The following is a 24,389-nucleotide window of genomic DNA, read 5'->3' as shown; positions in this document are numbered from 1 at the left end:
ACACACCGTGTTGTGGGTGCAGTTCCCTGTATGTACTGTAGGTGGCAGCAGTGTACACGCCGTGTTGTAGGTGCAGTTCTCTGTATGTCCTGTAGGTGGAGCAGTGTACACGCCGTGTTGTGGGTGCAGTTCCCTGTATGTCCTGTAGGTGGTAGCAGTGTACACGCCGTGTTGTGGGTGCAGTTCGCTGTATGTCCTGTAGGTGGCAGCAGTGTACACGCCGTGTTGTGGGTGCAGTTCCCTGTATGTCCTGTAGGTAGAGCAGTGTACACACCGTGTTGTGGGTGCAGTTCCCTGTATGTCCTGTAGGTGGAGCAGTGTACACACCGTGTTGTAGGTGCAGTTCTCTATATGTCCTGTAGGTGGAGCAGTGTACACACCGTGTTGTGGGTGCAGTTCCCTGTATGTCCTGTAGGTGGCAGCAGTGTACACTCCGTGTTGTGGGTGCAGTTCCCTGTATGTCCTGTAGGTGGCAGCAGTGTACACGCCGTGTTGTGGGTGCAGTTCCCTGTATGTCCTGTAGGTAGAGCAGTGTACACACCATGTTGTGGGTGCAGTTCCCTGTATGTCCTGTAGGTGGAGCAGTGTACACACCGTGTTGTGGGTGCAGTTCCCTGTGTGTCCTGTAGGTGGAGCAGTGTACACACCGTGTTGTGGGTGCAGTTCCCTGTGCGTCCTGTAGGTGGCAGCAGTGTACACACCGTGTTGTGGGTGCAGTTCCCTGTATGTCCTGTAGGTGGAGCAGTGTACACGCCGTGTTGTGGGTGCAGTTCCCTGTATGTCCTGTAGGTAGAGCAGTGTACACACCATGTTGTGGGTGCAGTTCCCTGTATGTCCTGTAGGTGGAGCAGTGTACACACCGTGTTGTGGGTGCAGTTCCCTGTATGTCCTGTAGGTGGCAGCAGTGTACACACCGTGTTGTAGGTGCAGTTCCCTGTATGTCCTGTAGGTGGCAGCAGTGTACACGCCGTGTTGTGGGTGCAGTTCCCTGTATGTTCTGTAGGTGGAGCAGTGTACACGCCGTGTTGTGGGTGCAGTTCCCTGTATGTCCTGTAGGTGGAGCAGTGTACACGCCGTGTTGTGGGTGCAGTTCCCTGTATGTCCTGTAGGTGGAGCAGTGTACACACCGTGTTGTAGGTGCAGTTCCCTGTATGTCCTGTAGGTGGAGCAGTGTACACACAGTGTTGTAGGTGCAGTTCTCTATATGTCCTGTAGGTGGCAGCAGTGAACACACCGTGTTGTAGGTGCAGTTCCCTGTATGTCCTGTAGGTGGAGCAGTGTACACACCGTGTTGTGGGTGCAGTTCCCTGCATGTCCTGTAGGTGGCAGCAGTGTACACACCGTGTTGTAGGTGCAGTTCTCTGTACATCCTGTAGGTGGCAGCAGTGTACACACCGTGTTGTAGGTGCAGTTCTCTATATGTCCTGTCGGTGGAGCAGTGTACACGCCGTGTTGTGGGTGCAGTTCCCTGTGCGTCCTGCAGGTGGAGCAGTGTACACACCGTGTTGTAGGTGCAGTTCCCTGTATGTCCTGTAGGTGGAGCAGTGTACACACCGTGTTGTAGGTGCAGTTCCCTGTACATCCTGTAGGTGGCAGCAGTGTACACACCGTGTTGTAGGTGCAGTTCTCTATATGTCCTGTCGGTGGAGCAGTGCACACGCCGTGTTGTGGGTGCAGTTCCCTGTGCGTCCTGCAGGTGGAGCAGTGTACACACCGTGTTGTAGGTGCAGTTCCCTGTATGTCCTGTAGGTGGAGCAGTGTACACGCCGTGTTGTAGGTGCAGTTCCCTGTGTGTTCTGTAGGTGGAGCAGTGTACACACCGTGTTGTGGGTGCAGTTCCCTGTATGTAAAACAAAAAAGTAAAATCTTCCATTTGAAATTAAGCTTTGAATTTTCCAATTTCCAATTTTTGTTGTTTAACACTTATTTATAAGTGTATTGTGATAGATATAAATGTGAAATTATGCAAGATTATATCTTGTACCTAAAGGTTTATGATTATTTTGTATTGTATAAAGGTAATTTAGTGTTTAATAATAATATTTCTCTTTCTATAAAAAAATAATACTGCTAAATATAAGTGGCTAAACAAAAACTAAATGTTGTAGGGGAAAAAACATGAATGCGACGTACATATAACCCCTAAAATTCACTTTTATTAATACAATATAAAAACCCCGACCCCAAAAAAAATTGTCACAAAAAATGTTAATTAACCTATTATGGTCCTAGATACCACTGATACTCAAAACTGCCTTACTGTGGAGGTTGGCACCCTAAGAGACGATTTTTTGGCGCCCCCACTCAACGCAGACTGTCCCTATCTCCCCTGCACTGTCCCTTAAAGTGCAGGCAGTGGAGCAGTGTACACGCCGTGTTGTGGGTGCAGTTCCCTGTATGTCCTGTAGGTAGAGCAGTGTACACACCGTGTTGTGGGTGCAGTTCCCTGTATGTCCTGTAGGTGGAGCAGTGTATACACCGTGTTGTGGGTGCAGTTCCCTGTACATCCTGTAGGTGGAGCAGTGTACACGCCGTGTTGTGGGTGCAGTTCCCTGTACATCCTGTAGGTGGAGCAGTGTACACGCCGTGTTGTGGGTGCAGTTCCCTGTACATCCTGTAGGTGGAGCAGTGTACATACCGTGTTGTAGGTGCAGTTCCCTGTGTGTCCTGAAGGTGGAGCAGTGTACACACCGTGTTGTAGGTGCAGTTCTCTATATGTCCTGTAGGTGAAGCAGTGTACACGCTGTGTTGTGGGTGCAGTTCCCTGTGTGTCCTGTAGGTGGAGCAGTGTACACACCGTGTTGTAGGTGCAGTTCTCTATATGTCCTGTAGGTGAAGCAGTGTACACCGTGTTGTAGGTGCAGTTCCCTGTATGTCCTGCAGGTGGAGCAGTGTACACGCTGTGTTGTGGGTGCAGTTCCCTGTGTGTCCTGTAGGTGGAGCAGTGTACACACCGTGTTGTAGGTGCAGTTCTCTATATGTCCTGTAGGTGAAGCAGTGTACACGCTGTGTTGTAGGTGCAGTTCTCTGTACATCCTGTAGGTGGAGCAGTGTACACGCCGTGTTGTGGGTGCAGTTCCCTGTGTGTCCTGTAGGTGGAGCAGTGTACACACCGTGTTGTGGGTGCAGTTCCCTGTATGTACTGTAGGTGGCAGCAGTGCACACGCCGTGTTGTAGGTGCAGTTCTCTATATGTCCTGTAGGTGGAGCAGTGTACACACCGTGTTGTGGGTGCAGTTCCCTGTGTGTCCTGTAGGTGGAGCAGTGTACACGCCGTGTTGTGGGTGCAGTTCCCTGTATGTCCTGTAGGTGGAGCAGTGTACACTCCGTGTTGTGGGTGCAGTTCCCTGTATGTCCTGTAGGTGGAGCAGTGTACACACCGTGTTGTGGGTGCAGTTCCCTGTATGTACTGTAGGTGGCAGCAGTGCACACGCCGTGTTGTAGGTGCAGTTCTCTATATGTCCTGTAGGTGGAGCAGTGTACACACCGTGTTGTGGGTGCAGTTCCCTGTGTGTCCTGTAGGTGGAGCAGTGTACACGCCGTGTTGTGGGTGCAGTTCCCTGTATGTCCTGTAGGTGGAGCAGTGTACACGCCGTGTTGTGGGTGCAGTTCCCTGTACGTTCTGTAGGTGGAGCAGTGTACACACCGTGTTGTGGGTGCAGTTCCCTGTGTGTCCTGTAGGTGGAGCAGTGTACACGCCGTGTTGTGGGTGCAGTTCCCTGTGTGTCCTGTAGGTGGAGCAGTGTACACTCCGTGTTGTGGGTGCAGTTCCCTGTATGTCCTGTAGGTGGAGCAGTGTACACACCGTGTTGTGGGTGCAGTTCCCTGTGCGTCCTGCAGGTGGAGCAGTGTTCCGTGCGGTGTGTCGGGCCGGCTGTGCGCCTGTCACTGTGTCCCCGGTGTGTTGTGTTTCCCTGTGTGTTGTCGTCCGTGTGTCGCGGTGTCCGTGTAGTTTGCACTCTGGAGCGGCGCCGGCAGAAGATCTCGGATTTCTCCAGGTCCTCCCGGGAGAAGCTGCAGCAGCAGAGGGAGAAGATGTTCTCCAAGTTCACGTCGATCCTGCAGCAAGCGGTGGAGGCGGTGAGTGACCGGCGGCGGCCACAACTCCAGCCCGGGGTCTCGACCGAGGCCTATACACAGCTAGGCCGCAGGCCGGGGTCTCTCCTGCGGGTGGGCCCGGGATCAGAGCAGGATTCCCGAGAGCAAAGAGACGCCAGGGGGCGACACTGAGCGATGATGTGGCCGGAACTGAGGCCGAGGCCAATGGCAGCTGCTTCCTACTCACCGAACCGCGGAGCACAACACTGCGGTATATAAGAGCAGTGTGGTAATATAAGAGCAGTGCGGTGTGTACAGTGCGGTATATAAGAACAGTGCGGTGTGTACAGGGCGGTAATATAAGAGCAGTGCGGTAATGTAAGAGCAGTGCGGTGTGTACAGGGCGGTAATATAAGAACAGTGCGGTGTGTACAGGGCGGTAATATAAGAACAGTGCAGTGTGTACAGGGCGGTAATATAAGAACAGTGCGGTGTGTACAGGGCGGTAATATAAGAGCAGTGCGGTAATGTAAGAGCAGTGCGGTGTGTACAGGGCGGTAATATAAGAACAGTGCGGTGTGTACAGGGCGGTAATATAAGAGCAGTGCGGTAATATAAGAGCAGTGCGGTGTGTACAGGGCGGTAATATAAGAGCAGTGCGGTGTGTACAGGGCGGTAATATAAGGACTGCGGTGTGTACAGGGCGGTAATATAAGAACAGTGCGGTAATATAAGAGCAGTGCGGTGTGTACAGGGCGGTAATATAAGAGCAGTGCGGTGTGTACAGGGCGGTAATATAAGAACAGTGCGGTGTGTACAGGGCGGTAATATAAGAACAGTGCGGTGTGTACAGGGCGGTAATATAAGAGCAGTGCGGTAATGTAAGAGCAGTGCGGTGTGTACAGGGCGGTAATATAAGAACAGTGCGGTGTGTACAGGGCGGTAATATAAGGACTGCGGTGTGTACAGGGCGGTAATATAAGAGCAGTGCGGTAATATAAGAGCAGTGCGGTGTGTACAGGGCGGTAATATAAGGACTGCGGTGTGTACAGGGCGGTAATATAAGGACTGCGGTGTGTACAGGGCGGTAATATAAGAACAGTGCGGTAATATAAGAGCAGTGCGGTGTGTACAGGGCGGTAATATAAGAGCAGTGCGGTGTGTACAGGGCGGTAATATAAGAACAGTGCGGTGTGTACAGGGCGGTAATATAAGAACAGTGCGGTGTGTACAGGGCGGTAATATAAGAGCAGTGCGGTAATGTAAGAGCAGTGCGGTGTGTACAGGGCGGTAATATAAGAACAGTGCGGTGTGTACAGGGCGGTAATATAAGGACTGCGGTGTGTACAGGGCGGTAATATAAGAGCAGTGCGGTGTGTACAGTGCGGTAATATAAGAGCAGTGCGGTGTGTACAGGGCGGTAATATAAGAGCGGTGCGGTGTGTACAGGGCGGTAATATAAGAACAGTGCGGTGTGTACAGTGCGGTAATATAAGAGCAGTGCGGTGTGTACAGAGCGGTAATATAAGAGCAGTGCGGTGTGTACAGGGCGGTAATATAAGAACAGTGCGGTGTGTACAGGGCGGTAATATAAGGACTGCGGTGTGTACAGGGCGGTAATATAAGAGCAGTGCGGTGTGTACAGTGCGGTAATATAAGAGCAGTGCGGTGTGTACAGGGCGGTAATATAAGAGCGGTGCGGTGTGTACAGGGCGGTAATATAAGAACAGTGCGGTGTGTACAGTGCGGTAATATAAGAGCAGTGCGGTGTGTACAGAGCGGTAATATAAGGACGGTGCGGTGTGTACAGTGCGGTAATATAAGAGCAGTGCGGTGTGTACAGAGCGGTAATATAAGGACGGTGCGGTGTGTACAGGGCAGTAATATAAGAACAGTGCGGTGTGTACAGTGCGGTATATAAGAGCAGTGCGGTGTGTACAGGGCGGTAATATAAGAGCAGTGCGGTGTGTACAGAGCGGTAATATAAGGACGGTGCGGTGTGTACAGGGCGGTAATATAAGAACAGTGCGGTGTGTACAGTGCGGTAATATGAGAACAGTGTGGTAATATAAGAACAGTGCGGTGTGTACAGGGCGGTAATATAAGGACAGTGTGGTGTGTACAGGGCGGTAATATAAGAGCAGTGCGGTGTGTACAGTGCGGTAATATAAGAGCAGTGCGGTGTGTACAGGGCGGTAATATAAGAGCAGTGCGGTGTGTACAGGGCGGTAATATAAGGACTGCGGTGTGTACAGGGCGGTAATATAAGAACAGTGCGGTGTGTACATAGCGGTAATATAAGAACAGTGCGGTAATATAAGAGCAGTGTGGTGTGAACAGGGCGGTAATATAAGAACAGAGCGGTAATATAAGAGCAGTGCGGTGTGAACAGGGCGGTAATATAAGAGCAATGCGGTGTGTACAGGGCGGTAATATAAGAACAGAGCGGTAATATAAGAGCAGTGCGGTGTGAACAGGGCGGTAATATAAGGACTGCGGTGTGTACAGGGCGGTAATATAAGAACAGTGCGGTGTGTACAGAGCGGTAATATAAGAACAGTGTGGTGTGTACAGAGCGGTGTGTACAGGGCGGTAATATCACAACTATTGTAACAAACTGTTTGCGTTTGCCTTAAAGGAGTAAAGGCTTTATATGTTCATAGATCATAGTTTGATGGCTGCCTTCATGCAGATTTTTTTTTTATTGTTATTATTTATTACTTTTTCAGTTGGTTTATTTCCCCAGTGTACTTGTATATGTGCAGTAATACTGGGGGAAGGGTTTCCTGTGCACCCTGGCTCCTCATAGTCCTGTGTGTGGATGATCCCTTCCTGGCAGGCTGGTGGGGGGCAGTGATGGTGGGGAAGGGTTTTTCGGTGCACTGTGATACATGAGGATGGAGCTGTTGACAGCGCGTCGTACCAGGCCGTGTGGTCGTTCATCCCTCCCTGGCACAAGTGGTGATAATCCAGACATGCGAGCGTGTAATATACCGGTACATATACTGTATATACTCGAGTATAAGCCGAGGCCCCTAAATTTGCCACAAAAAACTGGGAAAACGTAATGACTCGAGTATAAGCCTAGGGTGGGAAATGCAGCAGCTACCGGTAAATGTCAAAAGTAAAAATAGATACCAATAAAAGTAAAATTAATTGAGACATCAGTAGGTTAAGTGTTTTTGAATATCCATATTGAATCGGGAGCCCCATATAATGCTCCATACAAAATACGCCCCATAAAGGATAATGATGGCCCCATATAATGCTCCATATAAGATATGTCCCATAAAGGATAATAATGATGGCCCCATAAGATGCTCCATATAAGATATGTCCCATAAAGGTTAATGATGGCCCCATTAGATGCTCCATATAAGATATGCCCCATAAAGGTTAATGATGGCCCCATAAGATGCTCCATATAAGATATGCCCCATAAAGGTTAATGATGGCCCCATAAGATGCTCCATATTAAAATATGCCCCATATAATGCTGCTGCTGCAATTTAAAAAATAAAATGACATACTCGCCTCTCGTCGCTGCGGGCTTCTCCTCGGTGTCTCCGGCTCTCTGCAGTGACTGTTCAGGTCAGAGGGCGGCACACACACTAACCACGTCATGGCGCCCTCTGACCTGAACGTCACAGCCAGAGGACCCGCAAGACACAGCGCAGCGGTGGAACGAGGACAGGTGAATATCACATGGCTCACCCTCCCCCGTTATACTCACCCTCCTGGCGCTGCATATCAGTCCCTGCATCTCGGGCGCCGGCATCTCTCTTCCTGTCCTCCTTCCTGTGTTCAGTGGTCACATGGTACCGCTCATTAAAGTAATGAATATGCGCTCCGCCTATGGGAGTGGAAACTCATGCATATTCATTACTTTAATGAGCGTTACCATGTGACCACTGAACACAGGAAGAAAGAGAGATGCCGACACCCGAGATGCAGGGACTGATATGCAGGGATGACACCAGGACGGTGAGTGTGATGTCTTCTGCCCCCCCTCCCCTGCCAGCAATGACTCGTGTATAAGCATACCTCCCAACCATCCCGGATCCAGCGGGACTGTCCTGATTTTGACAGTCAGCCCCCCGATCCCGGGCGGGACATTAGTTGTTCCGCACTGGTTGGGAGGTGTATATATCTCCCGGTCAGCTCCCTGAGCCCCTGCACCCGCAGACTCTCTGTGCACACAGGACCTGTGATGAAGTCACAGGATGGGAGGAGTCAGGGGGTCACATGATCGGGAGGACCTCCGTGTACAGGACTCTGCTGGTTGTCATGGCGCTGGAGGAAGGTAAGGGTATGTGTGAGGTCAGGAGGTGTTTACAGTGTGGATGTAGCAGAGCCGTGTGTGAGCGAGGTGTATGGAGCGGAGCAGCGTGTGAAAGGTGTACGGAGCAGAGCCACGTGTGTACGAGGTGTGCGGAGCAGAGCCATGTGTATACAAGGTATACGGAAGTGGAGCTGTGTGTGTACGAGGTGTATGGAGCAGAGCCGTGTGTGTACGAGGTGTATGGAGCGGAGCCGTGTGTGTACGAGATGTATGGAGCGGAGCAGTGTGTGTATAAGGTGTATGGAGCGGAGCCGTGTGTGTACGAAGTGTACGGAGTGGAGCCGTGTGTGTACGAGATGTATGGGGAGGAGCCGTGTGTGTAATGAGGTGTACGGAGTGGAGCTGTGTGTGTATAAGGTGTATGGAGCAGAGCCGTGTGTGTACGAGATGTATGGGGAGGAGCCGTGTGTATAAGGTGTATGGAGCAGAGCCGTGTGTGTACGAGGTGTACGGTGCGGAGCCGTGTGTGTACGAGGTGTACGGAGCGGAGCCGTGTGTGTACGAGGTGTACGGAGCGGAGCCGTGTGTGTACGAGGTGTACGGAGCGGAGCCGTGTGTGTACGAGGTGTACGGAGCGGAGCCGTGTGTGTACGGAGCGGATCCGTGTGTGTGCGGAGCCGTGTGTGTACGGTGTGTACGGAGCAGAGCCGTGTGTGTACGAGGTGTACGGAGCGGAGCCGCATGTGCAAGGTGTGTGTGTACGAGGTGTACGGAGCAGAGCCGTGTGTGTACGAGGTGTACGGAGCGGAGCCGCATGTGCAAGGTGTGTGTGTACGAGGTGTACGGAGCGGAACCGCATGTGCAAGGTGTGTGTGTACGAGGTGTACGGAGCAGAGCCGCATGTGCAAGGTGTGTGTGTGTACGAGGTGTATGGAGCGGAGCCGTGTGTGTACGAGGTGTACGGAGCGGAGCCGCATGTGCAAGGTGTGTGTGTGTACGAGGTGTATGGAGCGGAGCCGTGTGTGTACGAGGTGTACGGAGCGGAGCCGCATGTGCAAGTTGTACGGAGCGGAGTCGTGTGTGTACGAGGTGTATGGAGCGGAGTCGCATGTGTACGGAGCGGACGCTGGCTGTGTCGGATCGGAGCAGATATTGCTCCTCGCTCTGACACTGACTGGCACAGGAGACACGGAGGTCTTTATCAGTGGCGTATCACAGCTGCAGCGACGTGAGCAGTCAGCGGCGCAGCTGGATGACACCATTCAGCGCCGTGGGAGTGGAAGCTGCCGGCTGCTGCGAGGGAGCGCAGTGAAAGGTGTCTGTGTGTAGTGATGGAGAAGGCAATGATGGAGAAGGCAATGATGGGGGTGGGGTAACCATGTGTGGCCATTATACTGCACCCAGCATTGTGTGGGGCCATTATACTGTATGGAGCATCGTGAGGGGCCATTATACTGTACTCAGCATTATGGTGGCCATTATACTGTACCCAGCATCGTGTGGGCCATTATACTGTACAAAGCATCATGTGGGGCCATTAAACTGTATGGACCATCACGTGGGGCAAGTATACTGTACGCAGCATCATGTGGGGCCATTATACAGTATGGAGCATTATGTGTGGCCATTATACAGTATGGAGCATTATGTGTGGCCATTATACAGTATGGGGCACTGTGTGGCCATTATACAGTATGGAGCATCATGTGGAGCCATTATACAGTATGGAGCATCATGTGGAGCCATTATACAGTAAGGAGCATCATGTGTGGCCATTATACAGTATGGAGCATCATGTGTGGCCATTATACAGTACAAAGCATCATGTGGAGCTATTATACAGTATGGAGCATAATGTGGCCAATGGCATTATACAGTATGGAGCGTCATGTGTGGTCATTATACAGTATGGAGCATCATGTGGCCATTATACAGTATGGAGCATCATGTGTGGCCTTATACAGTTTGGAGCATCATGTGTGGCCATTATACAGTATGGAGCGTCATGTGTGGCCATTATACAGTATGGAGCGTCATGTGTGGCCATTATACAGTATGGAGCACTGTGGCCAATATACCGTGTGGAGCATCATGTGGAGTCATTATACAGTATGGAGCATCATGTGTGGTCATTATACAGTATGCAGCATCATGTGGGCCCATTATACAGTATGGAGCATCACGTGGGGCCAGTACACTGTACGCAGCATCATTTGGGGCCAGTATACAGTATGGAGCGTCATGTGGGGCCATTATACAGTATGGAGCGTCATGTGTGGCCATTATACAGTATGGAGCTTCATGTGTGGCCATATTTTTTTTTGTTTATAATTATTGTTTACGAAACAGTGTGATCAGAAGTGCTAAATGGGTGTGGTTGGGGCGTGACTAGTTGTGAAATGGGTGTGGTCAGAGGTGTGGCCTAAAAGTTGCCGCGAAAGTTGAGAGGTATAGTATAAGCCTCGAGGGGTGTTTATAGCACCAAAAAAATGTGCTGAAGAGCTCGGCTTATACACGAGTATATACGGTATATACAGCTAGTGTTACATTGTCACCGTGATTTCAGATAACTTCTGACGTGTTACATGAATGAGGCGCCCACTGATCGCGGACACCGAGGTGCAGCCGCCGAGCCTTGTGCCCCTCGGGTGCTCTATTAGGCTACGTTCACATTTGCGTTGTGCGCCGCAGCGTCGGCGCCGCAACGCACAACGCAAACAAAAACGCATGCACAACGCTGCGTTTTGCGCCGCATGCGTCCTTTTTTTCATTGATTTTGGACGCAGCAAAAATGCAACTTGCTGCGTCCTCTGCGCCCGGACGCGGGCGCCGCAGGGACGCATGCGGCGTAAAACGCAAGTGCGACGCATGTCCATGCGCCTCCATGTTAAATATAGGGGCGAATGACGCATGCGGCGACGCTGCGGCGCCCACCGCAAATGTGAACGTAGCCTTAACCCTTACACCACTGTGGAGGGAATCTCAGCCCGTTTTGTTGCCATTTTCTGTAGCATTTTTTCGTGCAAGTTTTCGATCTCTTTAACATCCATGAAATAAATCATTAAAATGCTGAACTAACCAGAGAAATCTTCCCGGCATCTTCTCATTGACTCTGTAAGTGTGGAGCGGCTTCATGGCAGAGAACGGCAGAAACTATGGGCAGCCATCGAAATGGAGAGACACATGATAGTGAGGGATAGTGCTTCTATGTAGCAAACGAACGCCGAAACCCAGTTATTCCGGACACTGAAAGGACCAGGAACAGTTTTCCCACGCATTCTTTATATTTATTGAAAGATTTTTATGTTTTAAAAAATATAAACTTGAAGAAAAGAAAAGATAAAAAGACTTAGGGCTCATACTCATCTGCGAGAAACTCTGATGAGTCTCGCACATCAATAGTGGAGCGTGCGGCTGCCGGCACTCAGGAGTGGAGCGTGCGGCTGCCGACACTCAGGAGTGGAGCGTGCGGCTGCCGGCACTCAGGAGTGGAGCGTGCGGCTGCCGGCACTCAGGAGTGGAGCGTGCGGCTGCCGGCACTCAGGAGTGGAGCGTGCGGCTGCCGGCACTCAGGAGTGGAGCGTGCGGCTGCCGGCACTCAGGAGTGGAGCGTGCGGCTGCATGTGTTCCTATTCCGATCTGAGTGCCGGGTATTAACATGCGAGACTCATCTGAGTATGAGCCCTTATATAATATCAGATGACAATGAAAGCAGAATAAACTGGATACATAATAAACATGTAATAAATGATTTATATACCTAACAATCTGAAAGAGAGGGAGGATGTACAAGACCGACAATAGATAGGAGGGGAAGGGTAAGGGTATGTGTCCATGTTCAGGAAACGCTGCGTTTTTGACGCAGCGCTGAGCCGCAGCGTCAAAAACGCAGCGTCCAGATGTTACAACATAGTGGAGGGGATTTAATGAAATCCCGTCTCCACTGTGCAGGAAAAAACGCATGTGTTTTTCCTGCGAAAACGCACATGCGGTGCGTTTTTTAAGAACGCAGCATGTTGCTACAATGAGCAAAACATGCAGGAACACCGCAGGTGACCTGCCAGTGACCTCAGGTGCATTTTTGGTCAGGATTTTACCTGCATAAAATCATGACCAAAGCCTGAAGCAAACCTGAACATGGACACATACCCTAACTGTAGGTACTGGGGAGTGAAGAGGACGGGAAAATGAATGACTTAGCAAACAAGACTCTTAGATATTCAGGAGTGTCCAAAAATTATCCCAACGATCCAAAAGTTATCCCAAGGAGACCAGATAAGATTGAACCTCTCGAGTGTTTCAGAGCGGTGCGACATTCACCATTTCTAATGTTTCTGACCCCGACATTAGGTCATATGAAGACAGGGGAGACGTTTATTTCCAGGGAGAAGCTATCAGGCATCTTGCAGTCGTGGATATTTGCAGAGAAGTCTCCTAGCTCTCCTGGATATATTCTGTGGGAAGACATCAGTAAGAGCTGAGGTCCTAATGATGGGGTCATATCCAAGTCCTGTTTAATTAGGGTTTGTACATAACTCCATTCTGGACTAATCAGGTAACAGCCTGAAATGTTTCTGTCACTTTTGTCGTTTTTTTCAGGATGGTGGACACTAATTTTGAGAAAAGGGGATAAATATCCAGTAATGGAGCAGATTAGAGGGATCTACTATGGGATGCTGGAGTAACGGAATGTCGCCGCCTGCGTCTGTAGCGCTGATCACAGCTTTGCTCTTTCTCTTGCAGCTCGCCCCCTCTCTGCCGTTACAAGAAGACTTTGTGTATCACTGGAAAGCCATCACCCATTATTACATCGAGACATCCGGTGAGTATTTACTCCTCTTCACTTACACTTATGGTGGGGTGATCGTCCTGTATGTGGAGCCAATGTCCAGCACAGGGGACGTGCATACACTTGGTGGAGCCCGTGTCCAGCACAGAGGACGTGCATACACTTGGTGGAGCCCGTGTCCAGCACAGATGACGTGCATACACTTGGTGGAGCCAGTGTCTGGCACAGATGACGTGTATACACTTGGTGGAGCCCGTGTCCAGCACAGAGGACGTGCATACACTTGGTGGAGCTCATGTCCGGCACAGAGGACGTGCATACACTTGGTGGAGCCCATGTCCGGCACAGAGGACGTGCATACACTTGGTGGAGCCCGTGTCCAGCACAGAGGACGTGCATACACTTGGTGGAGCCCGTGTCCGGCACAGAGGACGTGCATACACTTGGTGGAGCCCGTGTCCAGCACAGAGGACGTGCACACACTTGGTGGAGCCCGTGTCCAGCACAGGGGACGTGCATACACTTGGTGGAGCTCGTGTCCAGCACAGAGGACGTGCATACACTTGGTGGAGCCCGTGTCCAGCACAGAGGACGTGCATACACTTGGTGGAGCCCGTGTCCAGCACAGGGGACGTGCATACACTTGGTGGAGCCCGTGTCCAGCACAGGGGACGTGCATACACTTGGTGGAGCTCGTGTCCAGCACAGAGGACGTGCATACACTTGGTAGAGCTCATGTCCGGCACAGATGACGTGCATACACTTGGTGGAGCTCATGTCCGGCACAGAGGACCTGTATACAGTTTTTGGAGCCCGTGTCTGGCACAGAGGACGTGCACACACTTGGTGGAGTCTGTATCCGGCACAGAGGACTTGCACACACTTGGTGGAGCCAGTGTCCGGCACAGTGGACATGCGTTCACCTTGAGCCCACAGTGCCGTAGCGTGGCAACACGGTCGCCCCAACATTTTTTGCCCCGTGTTTGTTTTCCCGTAGAGGATTTGTCATGAGAACTATTAGGACACATAGAAGTGAATAGTGACCATGAAACACTAGATCGCCCCTGCAGTGTGGAGGCGCTGCCTCTGATAAAAGAACTCATCACTGTGTGAAACATCAGCTCATTTCCCAATAGAGTTATACCGGACAGACAATGGCCCCCACTAATAATAACAATAATAATAATAATTTTATTTATATAGCGCCAACATATTCCGCAGCGCTTTACAACTTATAGAGGGGACTTGTACAGACAATAGACATTACAGCATAACAGAAATCACAGTTCAAAATAGATACCAGGAGGAATGAGGGCCCTGCTGCTCGCAAGCTTACAAACTATGAGGAAAAGGGGAGACACGAGAGGTGGATGGTAACAATTGCTTTAGTTATTGGGACCAGCCATAGTGTAAGGCTCGGGTGTTCATGTAAAGCTGCATGAACCAGTTCACTGCCTAAGTATGTAGCAGTACAGACACAGAGGGCTATTAACTGCATAAAGTGTATGAGAACATGATGGAGGAACCTGATTATGGTTTTTTTGTTTGATTTTTTTTTTTTTTATAGGCCACACAGGGATAATTAGGTTAATGTGTTGAGGCAATAGGCCAGTCTGAACAAATGCATTTTTAGGGCACGCTTAAAACTGGGGATTCATCGTATTATCCTGGGCAGTGCATTCCAAAGAATTGGCGAAGCACATGAAAAGTCTTGGAGACGGGAGTGGGAGGCTCTGATTATTGAGGATGCTAACCTCAGGTCACCAATCAGACCCTCTATCAGCTAAAGGGGGTTGGTGTAAGGAAACTCTGGGGAGAGGCACAAGATGGGTTACTGGATCCCTCTTAGTTAGGCAGCAACTCTGAAAAGAATCAAGTGACGTATACTTTCTGGTTTCCGCAGACACATCGTGCTGTGACCTTATCATAGTGATTACACCTCTCCTGTAGGGAATGTAAGGAGGGAAGGTGTAAAAAAGGCTCTGAGATTTTATTAATCAGTTTGTGTGTTTTGCTGTTGACATGTAGCGGAGGAATAAACCTTTATAACCCGGAATTGTCTTTCGTTTCCTGGATCAGATGACAAAGCTCATGTGACGGACACCAACATCCCGTCCCATCTGGAGCAGATGCTGGAGATTCTGGTGCAAGAAGAAAATGAGCGCGAGTCTGGAGAGACGGGGCCCTGTATGGAATACCTACTGCACCATAAAGTGCTGGAGACGCTGTACACGCTGGGGAAAGCAGACGTGAGTCTCCTGTGTGCGTGGTGTAATGGTGGATCAGGATGTATTGGTGTGAGTCGCCTGTGTGCGTGGTGTAATGGTGGATCAGGATGTATTGGTGTGAGTCGCCTGTGTGCATGGTGTAATGGTGGATCAGGATCTCAGTGTGAGTCGCCTGTGTGCATGGTGTAATGGTGGATCAGGATCTCGGTGTGAGTCGCCTGTGTGCATGGTGTAATGGTGGATCAGGATCTCAGTGTGAGTCGCCTGTGTGCATGGTGTAACGGTGGATCAGGATCTCAGTGTGAGTCTCCTGTGTGCATGGTGTAACGGTGGATCAGGATCTCAGTGTGAGTCGCCTGTGTGCATGGTGTAACGGTGGATCAGGATGTATTATTGTGAGTCTCCTGTGTGCATGGTGTAATGGTGGATCAGGATCTCAGTGTGAGTCGCCTGTGTGCATGGTGGATCAGGATCTCAGTGTGAGTCTCCTGTGTGCATGGTGTAACGGTGGATCAGGATCTCAGTGTGAGTCTCCTGTGTGCATGGTGTAACGGTGGATCAGGATCTCAGTGTGAGTCTCCTGTGTGGTGTAATGGTGGATCAGGATCTCAGTGTGAGTCTCCTGTGTGCATGGTGTAACGGTGGATCAGGATCTGTGTGAGTCTCCTGTGTGCATGGTGTAACGGTGGATCAGGATGTATTGGTGGGAGTCGCCTGTGTGCGTGGTATAACGGTGGATCAGGATCTCAGTGTGAGTCTCCTGTGTGCATGGTGTAACGGTGGATCAGGATCTCAGTGTGAGTCTCCTGTATGCATGGTGTAATGGTGGATCAGGATCTCAGTGTGAGTCACCTGTGTGCATGGTGGATCAGGATCTCAGTGTGAGTCGCCTGTGTGCATGGTGTAATGGTGGATCAGGATCTCAGTGTGAGTCGCCTGTGTGCGTGGTGGATCAGGATGTATCTGTGAGTCGCCTGTGTGCATGGTGTAATGGTGGATCAGGATCTCAGTGTGAGCCGCCTGTGTGCATGGTGTAATGGTGGATCAGGATCTCCGTGTGAGTAGCCTATGTGCATGGTGTAATGGTGGATCAGGATCTATCGGTGTGAGTCGCCTGTGTGCGTGGTGTAATGGTGGATCAGGATCTATCGGTGTGAGTCGCCTGTGTGCATGGTGTAATGGTGGATCAGGATCTATCGGTGTGACTCGCCTGTGTGCGTGGTGTAATGGTGGATCAGGATCTATCGGTGTGAGTCGCCTGTGTGCGTGGTGTAATGGTGGATCAGGATGTATCGGTGTGAGTCGCCTGTGTGCGTGGTATAAAGGTGGATCAGGATCTATCGGTGTGAGTCGCCTGTGTGCGTGGTGTAATGGTGGATCAGGATCTATCGGTGTGAGTCGCCTGTGTGCGTGGTGTAATGGTGGATCAGGATCTATCGGTGTGAGTCGCCTGTGTGCGTGGTGTAATGGTGGATCAGGATCTATCGGTGTGAGTCGCCTGTGTGCGTGGTGTAATGGTGGATCAGGATGTATCGGTGTGAGTCGCCTGTGTGCGTGGTATAAAGGTGGATCAGGATCTATCGGTGTGAGTCGCCTGTGTGCGTGGTGTAATGGTGGATCAGGATCTATCGGTGTGAGTCGCCTGTGTGCGTGGTGTAATGGTGGATCAGGATCTATCGGTGTGAGTCGCCTGTGTGCGTGGTGTAATGGTGGATCAGGATCTATCGGTGTTAGTCGCCTGTGTGCGTGGTGTAATGATGGATCAGGATCTATCGGTGTGAGTCGCCTGTGTGCGTGGTGTAATGGTGGATCAGGATCTATCGGTGTGAGTCGCCTGTGTGCGTGGTGTAATGGTGGATCAGGATGTATCGGTGTGAGTCGCCTGTGTGCGTGGTATAACGGTGGATCAGGATCTATCGGTGTGAGTCGCCTGTGTGCGTGGTATAACGGTGGATCAGGATCTATCGGTGTGAGTCGCCTGTGTGCGTGGTGTAACGGTGGATCAGGATCTATCGGTGTGAGTCTCCTGTGTGCATGGTGTAATGGTGGATCAGGATCTATCGGTGTGAGTCGCCTGTGTGCGTGGTGTAATGGTGGATCAGGATCTATCGGTGTAAGTCTCCTGTGTGCATGGTGTAATGGTGGATCAGGATCTCAGTGTGAGTCGCCTGTGTGCATGGTGTAATGGTGGATCAGGATCTCAGTGTGAGTCGCCTGTGTGCATGGTGTAACGGTGGATCAGGATCTCAGTGTGAGTCTCCTGTGTGCATGGTGTAACGGTGGATCAGGATCTCAGTGTGAGTCGCCTGTGTGCATGGTGTAACGGTGGATCAGGATGTATTATTGTGAGTCTCCTGTGTGCATGGTGTAATGGTGGATCAAGATCTCAGTGTGAGTCATCTGTGTGCATGGTGTAATGGTGGATCAGGATCTCAGTGTGAGTCACCTGTGTGCATGGTGTAACGGTGGATCAGGATCTATCGGTGTGAGTCGCCTGTGTGCGTGGTGTAATGGTGGATCAGGATCTATCGGTGTGAGTCGCCTGTGTGCATGGTGTAACGGTGGATCAGGATCTATCGGTGTGAGTCGCCTGTGTGCGTGGTGTAATGGTGGATCAGGATCTATCGGTGTGAGTCTCCTGTGTGCATGGTGTAACGGTGGATCAGGATCTCAGTGTGAGTCTCCTGTGTGGTGTAATGGTGGATCAGGATCTCAGTGTGAGTCTCCTGTGTGCATGGTGTAACGGTGGATCAGGATCTGTGTGAGTCTCCTGTGTGCATGGTGTAATGGTGGATCAGGATGTATTGGTGTGAGTCGCCTGTGTGCGTGGTATAACGGTGGATCAGGATCTCAGTGTGAGTCTCCTGTGTGCATGGTGTAACGGTGGATCAGGATCTCAGTGTGAGTCTCCTGTGTGCATGGTGTAATGGTGGATCAGGATCTCAGTGTGAGTCACCTGTGTGCATGGTGTAACGGTGGATCAGGATCTCAGTGTGAGTCGCCTGTGTGCATGGTGGATCAGGATCTCAGTGTGAGTCACCTGTGTGCATGGTGTAATGGTGGATCAGGATCTCAGTGTGAGTCGCCTGTGTGTGTGGTGGATCAGGATGTATCGGTGTGAGTCGCCTGTGTGCGTGGTGGATCAGGATGTATCTGTGAGTCGCCTATGTGCATGGTGTAATGGTGGATCAGGATCTCAGTGTGAGCCGCCTGTGTGCATGGTGTAATGGTGGATCAGGATCTCCGTGTGAGTAGCCTATGTGCATGGTGTAATGGTGGATCAGGATCTATCGGTGTGAGTCGCCTGTGTGCGTGGTGGATCAGGATGTATCTGTGAGTCGCCTATGTGCATGGTGTAATGGTGGATCAGGATCTCAGTGTGAGTCGCCTGTGTGCATGGTGTAATGGTGGATCAGGATCTATCGGTATGAGTCGCCTGTGTGCATGGTGTAACGGTGGATCAGGATCTATCGGTGTGAGTCGCCTGTGTGCGTGGTGTAATGGTGGATCAGGATGTATCGGTGTGAGTCGCCTGTGTGCATGGTGTAATGGTGGATCAGGATCTATCGGTGTGAGTCGCCTGTGTGCGTGGTATAACGGTGGATCAGGATCTATCGGTGTGAGTCGCCTGTGTGCGTGGTGTAATGGTGGATCAGGATCTCCGTGTGAGTAGCCTATGTGCATGGTGTAATGGTGGATCAGGATCTATCGGTGTGAGTCGCCTGTGTGCGTGGTATAACGGTGGATCAGGATCTATCGGTGTGAGTCGCCTGTGTGCGTGGTGTAATGGTGGATCAGGATCTATCGGTGTGAGTCGCCTGTGTGCGTGGTGTAATGGTGGATCAGGATCTATCGGTGTTAGTCGCCTGTGTGCGTGGTGTAATGGTGGATCAGGATCTATCGGTGTGAGTCGCCTGTGTGCGTGGTGTAATGGTGGATCAGGATCTATCGGTGTGAGTCTCCTGTGTGCATGGTGTAACGGTGGATCAGGATGTATCGGTGTGAGTCGCCTGTGTGCGTGGTGTAATGGTGGATCAGGATCTCAGTGTGAGTCGCCTGTGTGCATGGTGTAACGGTGGATCAGGATCTATCGGTGTGAGTCGCCTGTGTGCATGGTGTATTGGTGGATCAGGATCTCAGTGTGAGTCGCCTGTGTGCATGGTGTAACGGTGGATCAGGATGTATCGGTGTGAGCCGCCTGTGTGCATGGTGTAATGGTGGATCAGGATCTCAGTGTGAGTCGCCTGTGTGCATGGTGTAATGGTGGATCAGGATCTATGCATGGTGTAGCGGTGGATCAGGATCTATCGGTGTGAGCCGCCTGTGTGCATGGTGTAATGGTGGATCAGGATCTCAGTGTGAGTCGCCTGTGTGCATGGTGTAACGGTGGATCAGGATGTATCGGTGTGAGTCGCCTGTGTGCATGGTGTAATGGTGGATCAGGATCTATCGGTGTGAGTCGCCTGTGTGCATGGTGTAATGGTGGATCAGGATCTCAGTGTGAGTCGCCTGTGTGCATGGTGTAATGGTGGATCAGGATCTAACGGTGTGAGTCGCCTGTGTGCGTGGTGTAACGGTGGATCAGGATCTATCGGTGTGAGTCGCCTGTGTGCGTGGTGTAACGGTGGATCAGGATGTATCGGTGTGAGTCGCCTGTGTGCATGGTGTAACGGTGGATCAGGATCTATCGGTGTGAGTCGCCTGTGTGCATGGTGTAATGGTGGATCAGGATCTCAGTGTGAGTCGCCTGTGTGCATGGTGTAATGGTGGATCAGGATCTATGCATGGTGTAGCGGTGGATCAGGATCTATCGGTGTGAGCCGCCTGTGTGCATGGTGTAATGGTGGATCAGGATCTCAGTGTGAGTCGCCTGTGTGCATGGTGTAACGGTGGATCAGGATCTCAGTGTGAGTCAACTGTGTGCATGGTGTAACGGTGGATCAGGATCTCAGTGTGAGTCGCCTGTGTGCATGGTGTAACGGTGGATCAGGATGTATCGGTGTGAGCCCGCCTGTGTGCATGGTGTAATGGTGGATCAGGATCTATCGGTGTGAGTCTCCTGTGTGCATGGTGTAATGGTGGATCAGGATCTCGGTGTGAGTCGCCTGTGTGCATGGTGTAATGGTGGATCAGGATCTCAGTGTGAGTCGCCTGTGTGCATGGTGTAACGGTGGATCAGGATGTATCGGTGTGAGTCGCCTGTGTGCATGGTGTAATGGTGGATCAGGATCTCAGTGTGAGTCGCCTGTGTGCATGGTGTAACGGTGGATCAGGATGTATCGGTGTGAGTCTCCTGTGTGCGTGGTGTAACGGTGGATCAGGATCTATCGGTGTGAGTCGCCTGTGTGCGTGGTGTAACGGTGGATCAGGATCTATCGGTGTGAGTCGCCTGTGTGCATGGTGTAACGGTGGATCAGGATCTCAGTGTGAGTCGCCTGTGTGCATGGTGTAATGGTGGATCAGGATCTATCGGTGTGAGTCGCCTGTGTGCATGGTGTAACGGTGGATCAGGATGTATCGGTGTGAGTCGCCTGTGTGCGTGGTGTAATGGTGGATCAGGATCTATCGGTGTGAGTTGCCTGTGTGCGTGGTGTAACGGTGGATCAGGATCTATCGGTGTGAGTCGCCTGTGTGCGTGGTGTATTGGTGGATCAGGATCTATCGGTGTGAGTCGCCTGTGTGCATGGTGTAACGGTGGATCAGGATCTCAGTGTGAGTCGCCTGTGTGCATGGTGTAACGGTGGATCAGGATCTATCGGTGTGAGTCGCCTGTGTGCGTGGTGTAACGGTGGATCAGGATCTATCGGTGTGAGTCGCCTGTGTGCGTGGTGTAACGGTGGATCAGGATCTCAGTGTGAGTCGCCTGTGTGCATGGTGTAATGGTGGATCAGGATCTATCGGTGTGAGTCGCCTGTGTGCATGGTGTAACGGTGGATCAGGATCTATCGGTGTGAGTCGCCTGTGTGCATGGTGTAACGGTGGATCAGGATCTCAGTGTGAGTCGCCTGTGTGCATGGTGTAACGGTGGATCAGGATCTCAGTGTGAGTCGCCTGTGTGCGTGGTGTAACGGTGGATCAGGATGTATCGGTGTGAGTCGCCTGCGTGCATGGTGTAGCGGTGGATCAGGATCTATCAGTATTTACTCCCTTTGCTGTAATTATGTGCATGTAATAAAGCACCTTAGTGATCGCGACCTTCCCCCGTTTCCAGTGTTTCTCTGGTGCTTTTTTGTGTGACCACAGTTCTGATTTGCTTGCTCGGTAAGTGTATGATCCCAGGCGCTGTACACACCACGACTATGGTGAAGAGAGTCAATAATAAAATGGAGGATGACTTAGTGGCTTAGAGAAATAATGATGGATTTTGTGTTCTGCCTCAATGTCTTGTGCTTCTCCCCAGTGTCCTCCAGGTATGAAGCAGCAGGTGCTGGTCTTCTACACCAAACTTTTGGGACGAATTAAGCAGCCTCTGCTCCCACATATCAATGTTCACCGCCCCGTCCAGGTAACCAGAGCCTGATTATGTGTCATTCTATATTAGTGTTTGCAGCTACTGTCGCTCTACTCCTTTATCGTTCCAAAAAACGTTCCCCTGAAATGGAACCTGATATCTTTCCTAGGCTGCCACCATGTATGTATTGATTACTACGTAATCCAAAAAAAACAATGGACATGAGTGACATTCTTGGCGATTGCAGTGTCACCCTTTGCAAAGCTTCGCCTCCATTACTGTATGCCAGTAGGCGGGTGTACGCACGCCCACAGGGAAAACAGAACCTGATCCGGGGATGTACGCACGCCCACAGGGGAAACAGAACCTGACCCGGGTGTACGCACGCCCTCAGGGGAAACAGAACCTCATCCAGGTGTACGCCTACTGGGGAGACAGAACCTGATCTGGGTGTACCCCCACTGGGGAGACAGAACCTGATCTGGGTGTACGCACACCCTCGGGCGACAGAACCTGATCCGGGGGTGTACGCACGCCCACAGGGGAAACAGAACCTGATCCGGGGATGTACGCATGCCCACAGGGGAAACAGAACCTGATTTGGGGATGTACGCACGCCCTCAGGGGAAACAGAACATGATCCAGGTGTATGCCCACTGGGGAGACAGAACCTGATCCGGGGGTGTATGCACGCCCTCAGGGGAAACCGAACATGATCCAGGTGTATGCCCACTGGGGAGACAGAACCTGATCCGGGGGTGTACGCTCGCCCACAGGGGAAACAGAACCTGGTCAGCGGGATAACTAGCACGGAGGAATCCATGACCCCACGATTAGTCACCCACTAATTGATATATCGCCACCGCAGATGTAAATTGTTAGGATGGGTACATTGAAAGCAATCAGTACATGGTGGCAGTTTGGGGGCCTGGGAAGCTTTCAGGTTCCCTATAAAGGACTCCAGCACATAATTCTTTCCTAGCATACAATGAAGGTTTTTCAGCTTTGTGGCATTTTGTGTTTTCTGCTGCTTGCTGTCAGTGAATGGAAATGCTGAAATCGGAGTGATCACCCCTGATAGCTGACCCCGAGCACAGAATAGTGGCAGAAATACGACTTTTATCCTCTGACTCTTTCATAAAAATCATTTTTATTCTTTACCTCTTGTCTTCATGATAGAAACTTATCCGTCTGTGTGGAGAAGTCCTCGCCAATCCGACAGAGAATGAAGAGATCCAGTTCTTGTGTATCGTGTGCGCCAAGCTGAAGCAGGATCCGTATCTCGTCAACTTCTTTCTAGAAGTAAGGCACAGATGGTGCGGGCCGTGCCGGTGTTTGGGGGCGGGCCGTGCCGGTGTTTGGGGGCGGGCCGTGCCGGTGTTTGGGGGCGGGCCGTGCCGGTGTTTGGGGGCGGGCACTGCCGGTGTTTGGGGGCGGGCCCTGCCGGTGTTTGGGGGCGGGCTCTCGCCGTGTTCAGCGCAGGGTTTTCTCGTGCTCAGTGCAGCCTCTCTGCTGCTGCTCTGTGTATTGGCTGCAGTGGTGACGACATGACTACAGTGCAAATCACAGCTGCAGCCAATCATTAATCTCAGAGGTTCTGCTGATGAGAATGACACAAGCTGCTGTGTTCAATGATTGGCTGCAGCAGTGATTTGCTCTGCAGCCAATACATAGAGACTGGAGCACTGGCGTAGAGCCAGCGATGGACCTGGGGAGGGTGACAGTGCTCTGTTTCTTATTCTACCAGAACAGAAGCCTCTGTAGGCCGCTTGTGGTAAAGTGGAGACCCCCGATTAGTAAAGCCTCTGATAGATTTATTTCTTCTCATAATGGGGAGATTTCCTAATTCTTCACGTCGTTCTGGTTGACTTTTGCCTTCTTGTTAGGCTGGTGAAATATTTTTCCGCTTTTTGAATTTCTTCTTTGTCTTTTCAGAGCAAGCTGAAGCCATGTGCCGGAGCGGCTAATAACCTGGCGTCAGTCTCTGGAGGCGGCACGGAGGAGGTTGTGGCTAATGACACGGGGCAGGCTCAGTCTCCAGGGTCAGCAGGCAGTGGGGCACATGAAGGAGTACATACGAGCCCTGCCCTCCCTAAAAATCCCCCCACGGACCAGCTGGAAGCCTGCGCAGCCCCCGGACTCTCCACTAATCACATCCTGCAAGACTATAATCTGGTCAATTCCTTGTTGAACCTGACGAAGAGCCCGGTGGGTGCGATGTCTGCGGATCTGCCCGTCACGTCTATGTGATGGACGTCGGGGTGTAATGTCTGATGTCTTCCATTCCAGGATGGACGGATAGCGGTCAAAGCCTGTGAAGGGTTAATGTTGCTGGTGAGTCTTCCAGAGCCGGCAGCTGCAAAGTGCCTGACCCAGAACACGGCCCTGTGCGAGCTGCTGACCGCCCGGCTGACCTCTCTGTACCGCGCGCTGCCACAGTCCATCGACCCCCTGGACATCGAGACTGTAGAGGGAATTAATTGGGGGTAAGATCGTTACATCTGATTCTTTCCATTGTGGTAAGACATTACTATATGAAGGTGAACATGCTGCGCTGTCTGAGCCTCCTCCATGGCGCGGCGGCTGCACAACAATGAAGTCT

General features: G+C 51.3%; 1 protein-coding gene across 1 annotated transcript in view; it reads left to right on the top strand.

Annotated features, from left to right (window-relative positions):
• Positions 1–3,815: 3,815 nt before the first annotated feature.
• Positions 3,816–24,389, top strand: part of FHIP2A (FHF complex subunit HOOK interacting protein 2A) — a 39,932-nt gene continuing 19,358 nt past the window's right edge. The window contains exons 1-7 of the mRNA XM_077257922.1: positions 3,816–4,079; positions 13,063–13,141; positions 15,188–15,357; positions 21,737–21,841; positions 22,967–23,089; positions 23,723–23,995; positions 24,077–24,273. Coding sequence (XP_077114037.1) covers positions 4,035–4,079; positions 13,063–13,141; positions 15,188–15,357; positions 21,737–21,841; positions 22,967–23,089; positions 23,723–23,995; positions 24,077–24,273 — 992 coding nt within the window. The 5' untranslated portion in view covers positions 3,816–4,034. The remainder of the gene's footprint in view (positions 4,080–13,062; positions 13,142–15,187; positions 15,358–21,736; positions 21,842–22,966; positions 23,090–23,722; positions 23,996–24,076; positions 24,274–24,389) is intronic.

Source organism: Ranitomeya variabilis, chromosome 4, assembly GCF_051348905.1.
Source record: "Ranitomeya variabilis isolate aRanVar5 chromosome 4, aRanVar5.hap1, whole genome shotgun sequence".
Lineage (NCBI taxonomy): Eukaryota > Metazoa > Chordata > Amphibia > Anura > Dendrobatidae > Ranitomeya > Ranitomeya variabilis.
Note: the sequence above shows the minus strand (reverse complement) of the source record. Positions and strands in the feature narration are given on the sequence as shown.